Consider the following 19446-nt stretch of genomic DNA (forward strand, 5'->3'; position numbering starts at 1 on the left):
CATTGACATGTAATGTGAAAAGGACTGGTCCCAACACCGACCCCTGCATTGACATGTAATGTGAAAAGGACTGGTCCCAACACCGACCCCTGCATTGACATGTAATGTGAAAAGGACTGGTCCCAACACCGACCCCTGCATTGACATGTCATGTGAAAAGGACTGGTCCCAACACCGACCCCTGCATTGACATGTAATGTGAAAAGGACTGGTCCCAACACCGACCCCTGCATTGACATGTCATGTGAAAAGGACTGGTCCCAACACCGACCCCTGCATTGACATATAATGTGAAAAGGACTGGTCCCAACACCGACCCCTGCATTGACATATAATGTGAAAAGGACTGGTCCCAACACCGACCCCTGCATTGACATATAATGTGAAAAGGACTGGTCCCAACAGCGACCCCTGCATTGACATGTCATGTGAAAAGGACTGGTCCCAACACCGACCCCTGCATTGACATGTAATGTGAAAAGGACTGGTCCCAACAGCGACCCCTGCATTGACATGTCATGTGAAAAGGACTGGTCCCAACACCGACCCCTGCATTGACATGTAATGTGAAAAGGACTGGTCCCAACACCGATCCCTGCATTGACATGTCATGTGAAAAGGACTGGTCCCAACACCGACCCCTGCATTGACATATAATGTGAAAAGGACTGGTCCCAACACCGACCCCTGCATTGACATGTAATGTGAAAAGGACTGGTCCCAATATCGACCCCTGCATTGACATGTAATGTGAAAAGGACTGGTCCCAACACCGACCCCTGCATTGACATGTAATGTGAAAAGGACTGGTCCCAACACCGACCCCTGCATTGACATGTAATGTGAAAAGGACTGGTCCCACCACCGACCCCTGCATTGACATGTCATGTGAAAAGGACTGGTCCCAACACCGACCCCTGCATTGACAAGTAATGTGAAAAGGACTGGTCCCAACACCGACCCCTGCATTGACATGTAATGTGAAAAGGACTGGTCCCAACACCGACCCCTGCATTGACATGTCATGTGAAAAGGACTGGTCCCAACACCGACCCCTGCATTGACATATAATGTGAAAAGGACTGGTCCCAATATCGACCCCTGCATTGACATGTAATGTGAAAAGGACTGGTCCCAATATCGACCCCTGCATTGACATTTAATGAGAAAAGGACTGGTCCCAACACCGACCCCTGCATTGACATGTAATGTGAAAAGGACTGGTCCCAACACCGACCCCTGCATTGACATGTAATGTGAAAAGGACTGGTCCCAACACCGACCCCTGCATTGACATGTAATGTGAAAAGGACTGGTCCCAACACCGACCCCTGCATTGACATGTAATGTGAAAAGGACTGGTCCCAACACCGACCCCTGCATTGACATGTCATGTGAAAAGGACTGGTCCCAATATCGACCCCTGCATTGACATGTAATGTGAAAAGGACTGGTCCCAACACCGACCCCTGCATTGACATGTAATGTGAAAAGGACTGGTCCCAACACCGACCCCTGCATTGACATGTAATGTGAAAAGGACTGGTCCCAACACCGACCCCTTCATTGACAAGTAATGTGAAAAGGACTGGTCCCAACACCGACCCCTGCATTGACATGTCATGTGAAAAGGACTGGTCCCAACACCGACCCCTGCATTGACATGTAATGTGAAAAGGACTGGTCCCAATATCGACCCCTGCATTGACATGTAATGAGAAAAGGACTGGTCCCAACACCGACCCCTGCATTGACATGTAATGTGAAAAGGACTGGTCCCAACACCGACCCCTGCATTGACATGTAATGTGAAAAGGACTGGTCCCAACACCGACCCCTGCATTGACATATAATGAGAAAAGGACTGGTCCCAACACCGACCCCTGCATTGACATGTAATGTGAAAAGGACTGGTCCCAACACCGACCCCTGCATTGACATATAATGTGAAAAGGACTGGTCCCAACACCGACCCCTGCATTGACATGTAATGTGAAAAGGACTGGTCCCAACACCGACCCCTGCATTGACATGTCATGTGAAAAGGACTGGTCCCAACACCGACCCCTGCATTGACATGTCATGTGAAAAGGACTGGTCCCAACACCGACCCCTGCATTGACATGTAATGTGAAAAGGACTGGTCCCAACACCGACCCCTGCATTGACATGTAATGTGAAAAGGACTGGTCCCAACACCGACCCCTGCATTGACATGTAATGTGAAAAGGAATGGTCCCAACACCGACCCCTGCATTGACATGTAATGTGAAAAGGACTGGTCCCAACACCGACCCCTGCATTGACATGTAATGTGAAAAGGAATGGTCCCAACACCGACCCCTGCATTGACATGTAATGTGAAAAGGACTGGTCCCAACACCGACCCCTGCATTGACATGTAATGTGAAAAGGACTGGTCCCAATATCGACCCCTGCATTGACATGTAATGTGAAAAGGACTGGTCCCAATATCGACCCCTGCATTGACATGTAACGTGAAAAGGACTGGTCCCAACACCGACCCCTGCATTGACATGTAATGTGAAAAGGACTGGTCCCAATATCGACCCCTGCATTGACATGTAACGTGAAAAGGACTGGTCCCAACACCGACCCCTGCATTGACATGTCATGTGAAAAGGACTGGTCCCAACACCGACCCCTGCATTGACATGTAATGTGAAAAGGACTGGTCCCAACACCGACCCTGCATTAACATGTCATGTGAAAAGGACTGGTCCCAACACCGACCCCTGCATTGACATGTAATGTGAAAAGGACTGGTCCCAACACCGACCCCTGCATTGACATGTAATGTGAAAAGGACTGGTCCCAACACCGACCCCTGCATTGACATATAATGTGAAAAGGACTGGTCCCAATATCGACCCCTGCATTGACATGTAATGTGAGAAGGACTGGTCCCAATATCGACCCCTGCATTGACATGTAATGTGAAAAGGACTGGTCCCAACACCGACCCCTGCATTGACATATAATGAGAAAAGGACTGGTCCCAACACCGACCCCTGCATTGACATGTAATGTGAAAAGGACTGGTCCCAACACCGACCCCTGCATTGACATGTCATGTGAAAAGGACTGGTCCCAACACCGACCCCTGCATTGACATATAATGTGAAATGGACTGGTCCCAACACCGACCCCTGCATTGACATATCATGTGAAAAGGACTGGTCCCAACACCGACCCCTGCATTGACATATCATGTGAAAAGGACTGGTCCCAATATCGACCCCTGCATTGACATGTAATGTGAAAAGGACTGGTCCCAACACCGACCCCTGCATTGACATGTAATGTGAAAAGGACTGGTCCCAACACCGACCCCTGCATTGACATGTAATGTGAAAAGGACTGATCCCAACACCGACCCCTGCATTGACATGTAATGTGAAAAGGACTGGTCCCAACACCGACCCATGCATTGACATATAATGTGAAAAGGACTGGTCCCAATATCGACCCCTGCATTGACATATAATGTGAAAAGGACTGGTCCCAACACCGACCCCTGCATTGACATGTAATGTGAAAAGGACTGGTCCCAACACCGACCCCTGCATTGACATGTAATGTGAAAAGGACTGGTCCCAACACCGACCCCTGCATTGACATGTAATGTGAAAAGGACTGGTCCCAACACCGACCCATGCATTGACATATAATGTGAAAAGGACTGGTCCCAATATCGACCCCTGCATTGACATATAATGTGAAAAGGACTGGTCCCAACACCGTCCCCTGCATTGACATGTAACGTGAAAAGGACTGGTCCCAACACCGACCCCTGCATTGACATGTACCGTGAAAAGGACTGGTCCCAACACCGACCCCTGCATTGACATGTAATGTGAAAAGGACTGGTCCCAACACCGACCCCTGCATTGACATGTAATGTGAAAAGGACTGGTCCCAACACCGACCCCTGCATTGACATATAATGAGAAAAGGACGGTCCCAACACCGACCCCTGCATTGACATGTAATGTGAAAAGGACTGGTCCCAACACCGACCCCTGCATTGACATGTCATGTGAAAAGGACTGGTCCCAACACCGTCCCCTGCATTGACATGTAACGTGAAAAGGACTGGTCCCAACACCGACCCCTGCATTGACATGTAATGTGAAAAGGACTGGTCCCAACACCGACCCCTGCATTGACATATAATGTGAAAAGGACTGGTCCCAATATCGACCCCTGCATTGACATGTAATGTGAGAAGGACTGGTCCCAATATCGACCCCTGCATTGACATGTAATGTGAAAAGGACTGGTCCCAACACCGACCCCTGCATTGACATATAATGAGAAAAGGACTGGTCCCAACACCGACCCCTGCATTGACATGTAATGTGAAAAGGACTGGTCCCAACACCGACCCCTGCATTGACATGTCATGTGAAAAGGACTGGTCCCAACACCGACCCCTGCATTGACATATAATGTGAAATGGACTGGTCCCAACACCGACCCCTGCATTGACATATCATGTGAAAAGGACTGGTCCCAACACCGACCCCTGCATTGACATATCATGTGAAAAGGACTGGTCCCAATATCGACCCCTGCATTGACATGTAATGTGAAAAGGACTGGTCCCAACACCGACCCCTGCATTGACATGTAATGTGAAAAGGACTGGTCCCAACACCGACCCCTGCATTGACATGTAATGTGAAAAGGACTGATCCCAACACCGACCCCTGCATTGACATGTAATGTGAAAAGGACTGGTCCCAACACCGACCCATGCATTGACATATAATGTGAAAAGGACTGGTCCCAATATCGACCCCTGCATTGACATATAATGTGAAAAGGACTGGTCCCAACACCGACCCCTGCATTGACATGTAATGTGAAAAGGACTGGTCCCAACACCGACCCCTGCATTGACATGTAATGTGAAAAGGACTGGTCCCAACACCGACCCCTGCATTGACATGTAATGTGAAAAGGACTGGTCCCAACACCGACCCATGCATTGACATATAATGTGAAAAGGACTGGTCCCAATATCGACCCCTGCATTGACATATAATGTGAAAAGGACTGGTCCCAACACCGTCCCCTGCATTGACATGTAACGTGAAAAGGACTGGTCCCAACACCGACCCCTGCATTGACATGTACCGTGAAAAGGACTGGTCCCAACACCGACCCCTGCATTGACATGTAATGTGAAAAGGACTGGTCCCAACACCGACCCCTGCATTGACATGTAATGTGAAAAGGACTGGTCCCAACACCGACCCCTGCATTGACATATAATGAGAAAAGGACGGTCCCAACACCGACCCCTGCATTGACATGTAATGTGAAAAGGACTGGTCCCAACACCGACCCCTGCATTGACATGTCATGTGAAAAGGACTGGTCCCAACACCGACCCCTGCATTGACATATAATGTGAAAAGGACTGGTCCCAACACCGACCCCTGCATTGACATATAATGTGAAAAGGACTGGTCCCAACACCGTCCCCTGCATTGACATGTAACGTGAAAAGGACTGGTCCCAACACCGACCCCTGCATTGACATGTACCGTGAAAAGGACTGGTCCCAACACCGACCCCTGCATTGACATGTAATGTGAAAAGGACTGGTCCCAACACCGACCCCTGCATTGACATGTAATGTGAAAAGGACTGGTCCCAACACCGACCCCTGCATTGACATATAATGAGAAAAGGACTGGTCCCAATATCGACCCCTGCAGAACACCATTTGTCACTCACAGCCAACCTGAAAAGTCTCCCTTTAAACTCACTCAAAATGCTAGAGGAACGCAGCAGGCCAGGCAACATCTATAGGAAGATGTACAGTTGATGTTTTGGGCTGAGACCCTTCGTCAGGACTAACTGAAAGTTGAGATAGTAAGAGATTTGAAAGTGGGATGGGGAGGGGGATATCCGAAATGATAGGAGAAGACAGGAGGGGGAGGGGTGTAGCTAAGACCTGGAAAGGTGATAGGCAAAAGGGATGCAGAGCTGGAGAAAGGAAAGGATCATGGGACGGGAGGCCTAGGGAGAAAGAAAGGGGGAGGGGAGCACCAGAGGGAGATGGAGAACAGGCAGAGAGAGAACAAAAAGGGGAGGGGGGAAAATAATTAAATCAGGGAAGGGGTAAGAAGGGGAGGAGGGGCATTAACGGAAGGTAGAGAAGTCAATGTTCATGCCATCAGGTTGGAGGCTACCCAGCCGGTATATAAGGTGTTGTTCCTCCAACCTGAATTTGGATTCATCTTGACAATAGAGGAGGCCATGGATAGACATATCAGAATGGGAATGGGACGTGGAATTAAAATGTGTGGCCACTGGGAGATCCTGCTTTCTCTGGCAGACAGAGTGTAGGTTTTCAGTGAAACGGTCTCCATGTCTGCGTCAGGTCTCACCAATGTATAAAAGGCCTCCGTCCCATGATCCTTTCCCTTCTCCAGCTCTGAATCCCTTTTGCCAATCACCTGCCCCTCCACCTATCTTGGTGTCATCCACAAACTTATCGTCAAAACCATTTAATCCATAATCTAAATCATCGATATACAGTGTAAAAAGAAGCAGCCCGAACACTGACCCTGCAGAACAACACTAGTAACCGGTAACCAACCAGAATAGGATCCCTTTATTCCCCCCACCCCTTTGCTTTCTGCCTGTCAGCCAATGCTCCACCCATTCCAATATCTTTCCTGTAATTCTATGGGCTCTCATCTTACTAAGCAGCCTCTTATGTGGCACCTTAACAAAGGCCTTTTGAAAATCCACAGCCTCTCCCTTGACAATTTTATGAGATTACCTCAAAAAATTCCAATAGGTTGGTGAGGCAGGATCTTCCCTTCATGAAACCATGCTGGCTTGGACCTATCTTGTCATGCACCTCGAGGTATTTCATAACCTCGTCCTTGAGGATCAACTCCAATAACTTTCCATCTACTGTCAGACTAGTAGGTCTGTAATTTTCTTTTTGCTGCCTCTCTCCTTTCTTAAACAGTGGAACTACATTTGCAACCTTCCAGTCCTTTGGAACCGTGCCAGAGTCTACTGATTCCTGGAAGATTATTTCCAATGCCTCCACAATCTCCACTTCCTTCAGAACCTGTGTGTACACCTCATCCGGTCCGGGAGACTTATCTATTCTTAGTCCATTTAGCTTCCCTAGCACTTCCTCTCCAGTAATCTTGACTGTACCTAATTCTATTCCCTGAGACCTCAGGCTATCAGGTATGTTACTATTGTCTTCCACTGTGAAGACTGATGCAAAATACTCATTTAGTTCCTCTGTCATCTCTTTGTTATCCATTGTACCACAATTTCTCCAGCATCATTTTCAATTGGTCCTATATCTACCCATGTCACTTTTTTACTCTTAGTATCCTTTTTTATGTGAATTGCCAGCTTCCTTTCATAATTTGTCTTTTTTTTCCCAATGACTTCCTTAGTTTCCTTCTGTAAGTTTTTAAAAGTCATCCAGTCCTCCGTTTTCCCACTAATTTTTGCTTCCTCGTACGCTGTCTCTTTTGCTTTTATTTTAGCCTTAAGCTCTCTCGTTAGCCACATTTATGCCATTTTTCCATTCATGATTTTCTATTTTCTTGGAATATATTTTTCCTGCATTTTCCTTATTTCTTGTAGGAATTTCATCCAATTCTGCTCTACCGTCCCTCCATCTAGCTTACTTTTCCAATCAACTTGGGGCAGTTCCTCTCTCATACCACTGTAATTTCCTTTGTTCCATTGAAATATCGATACAGCTGATATCAGCTTCTCCTTTTCAGATTTGAAACTGAATTCAATAATATTATGATTGCTACTTCCAAGGGGTTCCATTACCTCTAGCTTCCTAACTGCCTCAGGTTCATTACACAGCACTCAATCCAAAACAGCCGATCCCCTGGGGGGCTTATGGACAAGCAGCTCCAAAAAGCCATCCCATTCAATCGGGGAGTCTGTGACGATTGGCATCTCATGGTGTGATGTTATCATCGCTCAGACATGGACATCCTCATGCAGGGATCTCACCTTGTTGTGGTAGAGAGTCCTTGTGAGTTCCTGAGATCTGAAGAATGATGCTTCCTAGAGATTAACCATCAGGTGTTTAGCTCCTGCTGGGGTCACAGTAAGATCAAGGGGAGATCCCTGCAAAGCGGTCCAACGGAAACCTCGATGGTGGAGCTGGTGGAAGATGATTGCACATCATAATGGCGCAGCAACACTGAAATGTCCCCGGTTATCTTGCATTCCTGCCACTGGAATGGTCTGGCTCAGGTAGCACACATCCATCCCGGTCAGATATCACACGTCCATCCGGGTCTGGGTCAGATATCACACGTCCATCCCGGTCAGATATCACACGTCCATCCCGGTCAGGGTCAGATATCACACGTCCATCCCGGTCAGATATCACACGTCCATCCCGGTCAGGGTCAGATATCACACGTCCATCCCGGTCAGATATCACACGTCCATCCGGGTCAGGGTCAGATATCACATGTCCATCCGGGTCAGGGTCAGATATCACACGTCCATCCGGGTCAGGGTCAGATATCACACATCCATCCTGGTCAGGGTCAGATATCACACGTCCATCCGGGTCAGGGTCAGATATCACACGTCCATCCGGGTCAGGGTCAGATATGTCCATCCGGGTCAGATATCACACGTCCATCCCGGTCAGATATCACACGTCCATCCCGGTCAGATATCACACGTCCATCCCGGTCAGATATCACACGTCCATCCGGGTCAGATATCACACGTCCATCCCGGTCAGATATCACACGTCCATCCCGGTCAGGGTCAGATATCACACGTCCATCCCGGTCAGATATCACACGTCCATCCGGGTCAGATATCACACGTCCATCCGGGTCAGATATCACACGTCCATCTGGGTCAGGGTCAGATATCACACGTCCATCCGGGTCAGGGTCAGATATCACATGTCCATTGGGGTCAGGGTCAGATATCACATGTCCATCTGGGTCAGATATCACATGTCCATCTGGGTCAGGGTCAGATATCACACGTCCATCCGGGTCAGATATCACACGTCCATCCGTGTCAGATATCACACGTCCATCCCGGTCAGATATCACACGTCCATCCGGGTCAGGGTCAGATATCACATGTCCATTGGGGTCAGGGTCAGATATCACATGTCCATCTGGGTCAGATATCACATGTCCATCTGGGTCAGATATCACATGTCCATCCGGGTCAGATATCACACGTCCATCCGGGTCAGATATCACACGTCCATCCCGGTCAGATATCACACGTCCATCCGGGCCAGATATCACATGTCCATCTGGGTCAGGGTCAGATATCACACGTCCATCCGGGTCAGATATCACACGTCCATCCGGGTCAGATATCACACGTCCATCCCGGTCAGATATCACACGTCCATCCGGGTCAGATATCACACGTCCATCCGGGTCAGATATCACACGTCCATCCCGGTCAGGGTCAGATATCACACGTCCATCCGGGTCAGGGTCAGATATCACATGTCCATTGGGGTCAGGGTCAGATATCACACGTCCATCTGGGTCAGATATCACACGTCCATCTGGGTCAGGGTCAGATATCACACGTCCATCCGGGTCAGGGTCAGATATCACACGTCCATCCGGGTCAGGGTCAGATATCTCACGTTCATTGGGGTCAGGGTCAGATATCACACGTCCATCCGGGTCAGGGTCAGATATCACACGTCCATCCGGGTCAGGGTCAGATATCACACGTCCATCCGGGTCAGGGTCAGATATCACACGTCCATCCGGGTCAGGGTCAGATATCACACGTCCATCTGGGTCAGATATCACACGTCCATCCGGGTCAGGGTCAGATATCACACGTCCATTGGGGTCAGGGTCAGATATCACACGTCCATTGGGGTCAGGGTCAGATATCACACATCCATCCTGGTCAGGGTCAGATATCACACGTCCATCCGGGTCAGGGTCAGATATCCATGTCCATCCGGGTCAGATATCACACGTCCATCCAGGTCAGATATCACACGTCCATCCGGGTCAGATATCACACGTCCATCTGGGTCAGATATCACACGTCCATCTGGGTCAGATATCACATGTCCATCCGGGTCAGATATCACACGTCCATCTGGGTCAGGGTCAGATATCACACGTCCATCCGGGTCAGATATCACACGTCCATCTGGGTCAGGGTCAGATATCACACGTCCATCTGGGTCAGATATCACATGTCCATCCGGGTCAGATATCACACGTCCATCTGGGTCAGATATCACACGTCCATCTGGGTCAGATATCACATGTCCATCCGGGTCAGATATCACACGTCCATCTGGGTTAGGGTCAGATATCACACGTCCATCCGGGTCAGATATCACACGTCCATCTGGGTCAGGGTCAGATATCACACGTCCATCTGGGTCAGATATCACATGTCCATCTGGGTCAGATATCACATGTCCATCTGGGTCAGATATCACATGTCCATCCGGGTCAGATATCACATGTCCATCTGGGTCAGATATCACATGTCCATCCGAGTCAGATATCACACGTCCATCTGGGTCAGGGTCAGATATTACACATCCATCCGGGTCAGATATCACATGTCCATCTGGGTCAGATATCACACATCCATCCTGGTCAGGGTCAGATATCCATGTCCATCCGGGTCAGATATCACACGTCCATCCGGGTCAGATATCACACGTCCATCCGGGTCAGATATCACACGTCCATCCGGGTCAGATATCACACGTCCATCTGGGTCAGATATCACACATCCATCCTGGTCAGGGTCAGATATCACACGTCCATCCGGGTCAGGGTCAGATATCACATGTCCATTGGGGTCAGGGTCAGATATCACACGTCCATCCGGGTCAGATATCACACGTCCATCCGGGTCAGATATCACACGTCCATCCGGGTCAGATATCACATGTCCATCTGGGTCAGATATCACACATCCATCCTGGTCAGGGTCAGATATCACATGTCCATCCGGGTCAGGGTCAGATATCACATGTCCATTGGGGTCAGATATCACATGTCCATCTGGGTCAGATATCACACGTCCATCCGGGTCAGATATCACACGTCCATCTGGGTCAGATATCACATGTCCATCAGGGTCAGATATCACATGTCCATCTGGGTCAGGGTCAGATATCCATGTCCATCCGGGTCAGGGTCAGATATCACACGTCCATCCGGGTCAGGGTCAGATATCACATGTCCATCAGGGTCAGATATCACACGTCCATCCGGGTCAGGGTCAGATATCACATGTCCATCAGGGTCAGATATCACACGTCCATCCGGGTCAGATATCACACGTTCATCCGGGTCAGATATCACACGTCCATCTGGGTCAGATATCACATGTCCATCTGGGTCAGGGTCAGATATCACACGTCCATCCGGGTCAGATATCACACGTCCATCCGGGTCAGATATCACACGTCCATCTGGGTCAGATATCACACGTCCATCAGGGTCAGGGTCAGATATCCAAGTCCATCTGGGTCAGGGTCAGATATCCATGTCCATCCGGGTCAGGGTCAGATATCACACGTCCATCTGGGTCAGGGTCAGATATCACACGTCCATCTGGGTCAGGGTCAGATATCACATGTCCATCAGGGTCAGATATCACACGTCCATCCGGGTCTGGGTCAGATATCACACGTCCATCCGGGTCAGATATCACACGTCCATCTGGGTCTGGGTCAGATATCACATGTCCATCAGGGTCAGATATCACACGTCCATCCGGGTCTGGGTCAGATATCACATGTCCATCAGGGTCAGATATCACACGTCCATCTGGGTCAGATATCACACGTCCATCTGGGTCAGATATCACACGTCCATCCGGGTCTGGGTCAGATATCACACGTCCATCCGGGTCAGATATCACACGTCCATCTGGGTCAGATATCACACGTCCATCTGGGTCAGATATCACACGTCCATCTGGGTCAGGGTCAGATATCACACGTCCATCCGGGTCTGGGTCAGATATCACATGTCCATCTGGGTCAGGGTCAGATATCACACGTCCATCCGGGTCAGATATCACACGTCCATGCGGGTCAGGGTCAGATATCACATGTCCATCTGGGTCAGGGTCAGATATCACATGTCCATCCGGGTCAGGGTCAGATATCACACGTCCATCCGGGTCAGATATCACACGTCCATCCGGGTCAGATATCACACGTCCATCCGGGTCAGATATCACACGTCCATCCAGGTCAGATATCACACGTCCATCCGGGTCAGGGTCAGATATCACACGTCCATCCGGGTCAGGGTCAGATATCACACGTCCATCTGGGTCAGGGTCAGATATCACATGTCCATCCGGGTCAGGGTCAGATATCACACGTCCATCCGGGTCAGGGTCAGATATCACACGTCCATCCGGGTCAGATATCACACGTCTATCAGGGTCAGATATCACACGTCCATCCGGGTCAGATATCACACGTCCATCCGGGTCAGGGTCAGATATCACATGTCCATCTGGGTCAGGGTCAGATATCACATGTCCATCTGGGTCAGGGTCAGATATCACACGTCTATCAGGGTCAGATATCACACGTCCATCCGGGTCAGGTTCAGATATCACACGTCTATCAGGGTCAGATATCACACGTCCATCCGGGTATGGGTCAGATATCACACGTTTGTCCCGGTCAGATAGCACCAAAGAATGGCTAAAGTTGGTGCTTTGGGCCGACGCTACATCAAAAGGGTCTTGTCCTGAAACCTGGGCTGTTTATTTATCCGGAGGTGTTGCCTGACCTGCTGAGTTGTTTCAGCAGTTTAGACCATAGACCATAGACCATAAGACATAGGAGTAGAGTTAGGCCATTTGGCCCATCGAGTCTGCTCTGCCATTCAATCATGGCTGATCCTTTTTCCCCTCCTCAGCTCCACTCCCCGGCCTTCTCCCCATAGCCAGGCAGAGACTTTCTTCTCTAAGTCCCACCAATTCACTAGACAGGCCTCATAAGTGGAGCTCAGACAGAGGAGATGCAAGGAAGGCGTTTAACCCCTCTGGCAGGGAGTCCTTCCACTGTAAACCCACCAAAAGACCAGAGCACTTTCCCAAGTCTATACGGGTATCCGTCCCCCTCTTTTCCTTCGCTACATCGTTGCCTCCTGCACACATGCTGAGCTCGTTGACTTCATTAATTTTGCCTCCAACTTTCACCCTGCCCTCAAACTTACCTGGTCCATTTGTGACACCTCCCTCCCCTTTCTTGATCTTTCTGTCTCCATCTCTGGAGACGGCCTATCTACTGATATCTACTATAAGCCGACAGACTCTCACTGTGCTGTAGTACTTTGTTCTCAGATACATTAAGTTAAAGACTATTGAATCAAGAAATGCGTCTTCATCTTTCCCTACTCTTCCTTGATCTTTCTGTCTCCATCTCTGGAGACGGCTTATCTACTGATATCTACTATAAGCCTACAGACTCTCACAGCGACCTGGACTATTCCTCTTCCCACCCTGTCTCTTGCAAAAAGGCTATCCCCTTCTCACAATTCCTCCATCTCCACCACATCTGCTCTCACGATGAGGCTTTTCATTCCAGGACAAAGGAGACGTCTTCCTTTTTTAAACAAAGGGGCTTCCCTTCGTCCACCATCAACTCTGCTCTCAAACGCATCTCTCCCATTTCCCGCACATCTGCCCTCACCCCATCCGCCCGCCACCCCACTCGGGATAGGGTTCCCCTTGTCCTCACCTACCAACCCACCAGCCTCCAGGTCCAACATATAATTCTCCGTAACTTCCACCACCTCCAACGGGATCCCACTACCAAGCACATCTTCCCCCACCCCCCCTCTGCTTTCTGCAGGGATCGATCCCTACACGACTCCCTTGTCCACTCATCCCCCCCCATCCCTTCCCACCGATCTCCCTCCTGGCACTTATCGTTGTAAGCGGAACAAGTGCTACATCTGCCCTTACACTTCCTCCCTCACCACCATTCAGGGCCCCAGACAGTCCTTCCAGGTGAGGCATCACTTCACCTGTGAGTCGGCTGGTGTGGTATACTGCGTCGGGTGCTCCCGGTGTGGCCTTTTATATATTGGTGAGACCCGAGGCAGACTGGGAGACCGTTTCGCTGAACACTTACGCTTGGTCCACCAGAGAAAGCAGGATCTCCCAGTGGCCACACATTTTAATTCCACGTCCCATTCCCATTCTGATATGTCAATCCATGGCCTCCTCTACTGTCAAAATGAATCCAAACTCAGGTTGGAGGAACAACACCTTATATACCGGCTGGGTAGCCTCCAACCTGATGGCATGAACATTGACTTCTCTAACTTCCGTTAATGCCCCTCCTCCCTTTCTTACCCCATCCCTGACATATTTAGTTGTTTGTTTTTTTCTCTCTCTCTGCCCATCACCCTGCCTGTTCTCCATCTCCCTCTGGTCCTCCCGCCTCCCCCCTCCCCCCTTCTTTCTCCAGAGGCCTCCCGTCCCATGATCCTTTCCCTTCTCCAGCTCTGTATCACTTTCGCCAATCACCTTTCCAGCTCTTAGCTTCATCCCACCCCCTCCGGTCTTCTCCTATCATTTCGCATTTCCCCCTCCCCCCACTACTTTTTACTCTTACTATCTTTCCTTTGGGTTAGTCCTGACGAAGGGTCTCGGCCCGAAACGTTGACAGTTGCTGCCTGGCCTGCTGTGTTCCAGCAGCGTTTTGTGTGTGTTGTTTGAATCTGCAGATTTCCTGGTGTTTGTACTTTCTCCAGTTGGCTGTTGCAGAGGGTGTGACCGAGAAGCTCTGCTGACAGTCTTGTGTCCTCTGCAAATCAGCGTCGTCAGTGAGGAGGATGTCATTGATAGACAGACACTTTGATCCCAAAGGAAATTACGGTGTCACAGTAACGTGACAGGTGTGAGATGTAGAAAGCATGAAAAATGAGTTACCTCAAACAGTCTAACGGGAGGGGGTCGTCACTTCCCCGGCTATAGGGTGACTCATTATGGAGCCGAATGGCTGAGGGTAAGAATGACCTCATATAGCACTCTTTGGAGCAGCGCAGTTGTCTCTGTCTATTACCAAAAGTGCTCCAAGGTGGCATGCAGAGGGTGTGAAATGTTGTCCACAATTGATAGGATTTCCAATAGGGTCTTTAGTTCTACCACGGCCAATTTGACTCCAAGAACAGAGCCAGAGTTTCTAATCAGATTATTGAGCCTGTTGGCATCACCCATGTTGATGCCATTGCCCCAGCAAGCCTCTGCATAGAAGACTGTACTGGCAACAACAGAACATATGAAGAAGGGGCCTGCACACTCCAAAGGCCCTCAGTGTCCTCGGGAAGTACAGGTGACTCTGGCCCTTCTTGTGCACAACCTGTGTTGGTGCTCCACTCAATCTGTCATCCAGGTCCACCCCAGGTACTTGTAGGTTCTCACCACATCCACGTCCTCACCATCAATAGTAAAAGGGAGCAGTGCAGGCTCAGTCTTCCTAAAGTCCATCACCATCTCCGTTGTCTCCCTGATGTTGAGCTGCAGATAATTCAGCTTGCACCATTTGACAAAGTCCTCCACCTGGGCCCTGTATTCATCCTCCCATCCTCCCTTTATACACCCAACTAATGCTGAGTCTTCAGAGAATTTCTCTGGATGACATGACTCAGTCTAATATCTAAAGTCTAAGGTACACCGGGGAAACAGGAAGGGAGACAATACAGTCCCCAGTGCTGCTTATGGCCATGTCTGACGCAGCTCTGAAGCTGTAAAGGACAACCTCCACGTCTGGTTTTCGTAGGACCAAACCCATCAGCCTCTTACGGATGGAATGGCTCCACGTAACAGAGCCACGTGGGGATTCCTGACGCAGTCCTGATGTACCCTCATTCCAACATGACAATGACCCCGGGAGTGTGTGATGGGACCGTGTGGAGGGAGCTTCACTCTGTGTCTGATCCGGGGAGTGTGTGATGGGATGGTGTGGAGGGTGCTTCACTCTGTCTGACCCTTTTTTTTTATTACAAAATCCTTTATTACAAATATCGGTGCTATACAATATATACAAAACAGTGGCAAACACAATTACTGCACTACAAATAGACAATAGACATTACACCAGAATGTTGCCATGCCCATCCACGATGGCATTTACACCCCGCGGAGCCCAACGGTCTCGAAACTCCTCCAAGGCCGCTGTGGACTGCGCGTGTTCTTTTTCAATAGTTACCCGGGCACGAACATACCCCCTGGGAGTGTGTGATGGGACGGCGAGGAGGGAGCTTCACTCTGTGTCTGACCCTGGGAGTGTGTGATGGGACGGTGTGGAGGGAGTTTCACTCTGTGTCTGATCCCGGGAGTGTGTGATAGGACGGTGTGGAGGGAGATTCACTCTGTGTCTGACCCCGGGAGTGTGTGATGGGACGGTGTGGAGGGAGATTCACTCTGTGTCTGACCCCGGGAGTGTGTGATGGGATGGTGTGGAGGGAGATTCACTCTGTGTCTGACCCTGGGAGTGTGTGATGGGATGGTGTGGAGGGAGATTCACTTTGTGTCTGACCCTGGGAGTGTGTGATGGGACGGTTTGGAGGGAGTTTCACTCTGTCTGACCCCGGGAGTGTGTGATGGGACGGTGTGGAGGGAGCTTCACTCTGTGTCTGACACCGGGAGTGTGTGATGGGATGGTGTGGAGGGAGTTTCACTCTGTCTCTGACACCGGGAGTGTGTGATGGGATGGTGTGGAGGGAGTTTCACTCTGTATCTGATCCCGGGAGTGTGTGATGGGACGGTGTGGAGGGAGATTCACTCTGTGTCTGACCCCGGGAGTGTGTGATGGGACGGTGTGGAGGGAGATTCACTGTGTCTGACCCCGGGAGTGTGTGATGGGACGGTGTGGAGGGAGTTTCACTCTGTGTCTGACCCCGGGAGTGTGTGATGGGACGGTGTGGAGAGAGTTTCACTCTGTGTCTGACCCCGGGAGTGTGTGATGGGACGGTGTGGAGGGAGCTTCACTCTGTGTCTGACCCCGGGACTGTGTGATGGGACGGTGTGGAGGGAGTTTCACTCTGTCTCTGATCCCGGGATTGTGTGATGGGACAGTGAGGAGGGAGTTTCACTCTGTCTGACCCTGGGAGTGTGTGATGGGACAGTATGGAGGGAGTTTCACTCTGTGTCTGACCCCAGGAGTGTGTGGAGGGACGGTGAGGAGGGAGTTTCACTCTGTCTGACCCCGGGAGTGTGCAATGGGACGGTGTGGAGGGAGTTTCACACTGTGTCTGACCCCGGGAGTGTGTGATGGGACGATGGGGAGGGACATTCACTCTGTGTCTGACCCCGGGAGTGTGTGATGGGACGGTGGGGAGGGAGTTTCACTCTGTCTGACCCTGGGAGTGTGTGATGGGACGGTGTGGAGGGAGTTTCACTCTGTGTCTGACCCCGGGAGTGTGTGATGGGACGGTGAGGAGGGAGTTTCACTCTGTGTCTGACCCCGGGAGTGTGTGATGGGATGGTGAGGAGGGAGTTTCACTCTGTCTGACCCCGGGAGTGTGTGATGGGACGGTGTGGAGGGAGTTTCACTCTGTGTCTGACCCCGGGAGTGTGTGATGGGACGGTGAGGAGGGAGTTTCACTCTGTCTGACCCTGGGAGTGTGTGATGGGACGGTGTGGAGGGAGCTTCACTCTGTGTCTGACCCCGGGAGTGTGTGATGGGACGGTGAGGAGGGAGTTTCACTCTGTCTGACCCCGGGAGTGTGTGATGGGACGGAGTTGAGGAAGCTTCACTCTGTGTCCGACCCGGGAGTGTGTGATGGGACGGTGAGGAGGGAGTTTCACTCTGTCTGACCCTGGGAGTGTGTGATGGGACGGTGTGGAGGGAGCTTCACTCTGTGTCTGACCCCGGGAGTGTGTGATGGGACGGTGAGGAGGGAGTTTCACTCTGTCTGACCCCGGGAGTGTGTGATGGGACGGAGTTGAGGAAGCTTCACTCTGTGTCCGACAGGGAAGGAGGGCGATGATCTTATGCAGGAATTGGCGTTCCGATATGTGGAAGCGATGAAGGACATGGAGGGCAGGAAGCCGGGGCCCACGAGCATCCTTGGTGAGATCCTCTTCTATGCTAATCCTCCTCCCCAGTCTCTCTCTTTCCCACCCCAAACAACTCTCCCAATCTCTTTACCCTTCAGACGCTCCAATTTGTCTTCACCCCCCCCCGTCTCTCCCCCCTCCCATTTTTCTCTCCTTTTTAGACCTGACACCCCCTCAGTGTCGGTTCTCCTCCCTTTGCAGGGACATCACAGCTGCGCCCTGGAGAGGTCGGAGGTCACTGTATTCCCTTTAACCCCCGGGCCCAGGGGTGTGGAGCGGCCATGAGGAGTATGTGTATTGGTCTCCGGTGAGCAGGACTGGGCTGGGGGGGTGCGGCTGTGGGGAGGGGTGTTGAACAGCATGAGAGGTGTTTGTCAGTGGGAGAGAGCAGGGTTGGGTGTGAGTTACGGAGAGATCTGGGTCTTACTGTTTGTTCCTCATCCTCCAGGTTCCCAAGGGCATCGCAGTTGCCGGACCTGATTCGTGTCAGTGTGGAGAGTGGGAGAATGACGCACCATCATCCAACTGGTCCGTTCCTTCCTCACCCCCTCCCCTCCGTCCTCACCCCTCCACCTTCCTCACCTTTACCCTATGGGTCAGTATGGGGATAAAATCCTTAGACTTCTCTCTAACCCCTACTCCCCTCCCCTCCCCCTTTCCCCACCTCCCCTCTCTCCCCCCCGTCCTGTCTTCCCCCCCCACCTCAACCCCTCCCCCAGCTCATTGACCCCACTGGTCAGTTTTGGGATAAAACTTCCAGTGTCTTCCCTATTGTCTGTCCTCACCTCCCCTCCCTGTTCCCCACTCTCCCCTATCCCATCCTCCCCACATACCCTTCCCACTCCTCTCTCTACCCCCTCCCCAGCCCCTTCCATTCCCCATCACAGTCCCCCTCCCCACAACCCTCCCTCCACCTCCACATGCCCCTCCCCTCCTCATGGTCCCCCTCCACCGCGCCCCTCCCCTCCACACTCCCTCCTCCTCCACATTGCCCTGTCCCACTTCCTGGCCCTCTGCCTCCTCCCTCCCCCTCTCTTTCATAAGACCAGGAGATAACAGAGCAGGATCAGGCCATCTCCCATCGAGTCTGCTCCACTAACTCATCATGATGATCCATTTCCCTCTCTTGCCTCGCACCGGTATCCCTTCATGCCCTGACCAATCAAGAATCTACCAACCTCTGCCTTAAATGTACAGAAAGACCACAGCTGCCTGTGGCAAAGAATTCCACAGATTCACCACTCTCTTGCTAATGAAATTACTCATCTCCATTCTGAAAGGATGCCCCTCTATTCTGAGTCTGTGTCCTCTGGTCTTAGACTC

At 50.9% G+C, this 19446-nt stretch overlaps 1 protein-coding gene across 1 annotated transcript in view; it reads left to right on the forward strand.

Annotated features, from left to right (window-relative positions):
* The window catches only part of adprh (ADP-ribosylarginine hydrolase), a 29506-nt gene that overhangs the window by 5381 nt on the left and 4679 nt on the right, over window positions 1-19446 (forward strand). The window contains exons 3-5 of the mRNA XM_059953338.1: window positions 18038-18136; window positions 18325-18430; window positions 18572-18651. Of these exons, the coding sequence (XP_059809321.1) occupies window positions 18038-18136; window positions 18325-18430; window positions 18572-18651 (285 nt within the window). The remainder of the gene's footprint in view (window positions 1-18037; window positions 18137-18324; window positions 18431-18571; window positions 18652-19446) is intronic.

The sequence above is a fragment of the Hypanus sabinus genome, chromosome 29 (assembly GCF_030144855.1).
Source record: "Hypanus sabinus isolate sHypSab1 chromosome 29, sHypSab1.hap1, whole genome shotgun sequence".
Taxonomy (NCBI): Eukaryota; Metazoa; Chordata; class Chondrichthyes; order Myliobatiformes; family Dasyatidae; genus Hypanus; species Hypanus sabinus.